The sequence below is a fragment of the Cynara cardunculus genome, assembly GCF_001531365.2.
Source record: "Cynara cardunculus var. scolymus isolate 2C chromosome LG 2, CcrdV1, whole genome shotgun sequence".
Classification (NCBI taxonomy): Eukaryota; Viridiplantae; Streptophyta; class Magnoliopsida; order Asterales; family Asteraceae; genus Cynara; species Cynara cardunculus.
The window spans coordinates 35,275,263-35,276,661 of record NC_037529.1 but is presented as its reverse complement, the minus strand read 5'-3'; the positions used below and the strand labels follow the sequence as shown (position 1 = coordinate 35,276,661).

General features: G+C 43.7%; 1 protein-coding gene across 1 annotated transcript; it reads right to left on the bottom strand.

Annotated features, from left to right (window-relative positions):
* Nucleotides 1–611: 611 nt before the first annotated feature.
* Nucleotides 612–1,112, bottom strand: LOC112506063 (glutamic acid-rich protein-like). Its single transcript, XM_025110091.1, has 2 exons — nucleotides 860–1,112; nucleotides 612–733 (listed from the first exon to the last, which is right to left on the bottom strand). Exons 1-2 carry the CDS (start codon nucleotides 1,110–1,112, stop codon nucleotides 612–614), a joined length of 375 nt encoding a protein of 124 aa, XP_024965859.1.
* Between the last annotated feature and the right edge of the window lie 287 nt (nucleotides 1,113–1,399).

Below are 1,399 nucleotides of genomic sequence, written 5' to 3'. Positions count from 1 at the left end.
TCTGATTCAGCTGGAGGCACTCCATCACTGTGAATGACAGTGTAGGTGTTGGTTTTGGACGTTGGAGGAGCTCCAATATCTGCTGCATCAGCTCATCATGCTTGGAAAGTTGGGCATTCACTTCATCGGCCTTGCTGGTTAGAGTAGAGATGGCCTTAGCATTGGTGCGTATGGTTGCTTGCATCGAAGCGAGCTGTTCATTGACCTCTTTAACTTTAGCTTTGACAGCTGAGAGTTCAGTAGAAACTTCATCCCTGACAGGCATGCCCTTATGGACTTCGTTCATTTTAATAAGGATAGTCTCCATGGTGGAGAGTATTAGCTTCACGTCGTCAGCCATGTTGAAGTTTGAGTTCTTCCTCAGCCTTGAGTGCCTCAAGTCATTTAGCTTCAGACAAGAAGTCAAACTCACCACAACTAGAGGTACGAAGAGGGATTTTTACTCTAGTTTGGTCGAGTGACTCCTTCAACTGAGACATATGCTGTTCGGAAGAAACGCTGGAGGTTGGGTTTTCAAATACTCATTCCTCTAGCCGACCACAAGTAGTAGAGGCGATGGAAGAAATTTTACAGAAATAAGTAATAATGGCAAACTTGGAGAATTCAAATACTTAAAGGCTCAACAGGTTTGAAGAGTACATTAGATCTCCTTTTTCAACAACACCTTTGTCTTTCGATTTGGTGTTTTGGTTCTTCTCAGAAGTACCCTTCTGTTTTTCTTTCTCTTTCTCCCCTTGGGATACAGAATCCATGAGAGAGACTTCTTTCACGGTACTGGCGGGTTTCGACTACTAAATGGTGAAGTCGTCATCATCGTCATCTTCATCGTCATCATCGTTGTCTTCATCATCATCATCACCAAGATCCCTTCCAGCATCATGAAGGGTGGTAGAATTATCATCTTCATCGTCATCGTGTTCATCATCATCTTCCTTATCACAAGCGTCAACTGCAGGGGGGACAATATGGTCTTCGTCATGAGCTTCAGCATCAGCTCCGACGGTTTCATCAACAACCTCAGCTTCAGAAGCTTCATGGGAAGTTGGATTTTCATCAAGGACCTCAACTTTATTAGTTGTGGCTCTAGGAGCTTCAGCTTCAGTTAGAGTCATTGGGATAGTAGCAGCAACAATATTTAACTCTATCTCCCCCTCTTTGTCATTAGCATGATATTCAAAGAAGTTGTCAAGAGTTTTTGTCAAGATTTCCACCATCTTTTCAAGCTTTGTCAACGCTCTGGTTTGAAGAAAACTACACTCAAGAGTCTGATCCAGTTGGAGGCAATCCATCGCTGTGAATGATAGTGTAGATGATGGTACTGGATGTTGGAGGAGCTCCAGTATCTGCTGCATCAGCTCACCATGCTTGTAAAGCTGGGCATTCGCTTCATTGGCCTTGC

Excerpts from the sequence above, each read along its gene's own strand:
- LOC112506063 (XM_025110091.1), bottom strand. The coding sequence starts at position 1,112 with ATGACTCTAACTGAAGCTGAAGCTCCTAGAGCCACAACTAATAAAGTT. Across the intron at positions 734-859 it reads TGATGCTGGAAGGGATCTTG|GGGAGAAAGAGAAAGAAAAA; the intron begins GTGATGATGATG and ends CTGTATCCCAAG.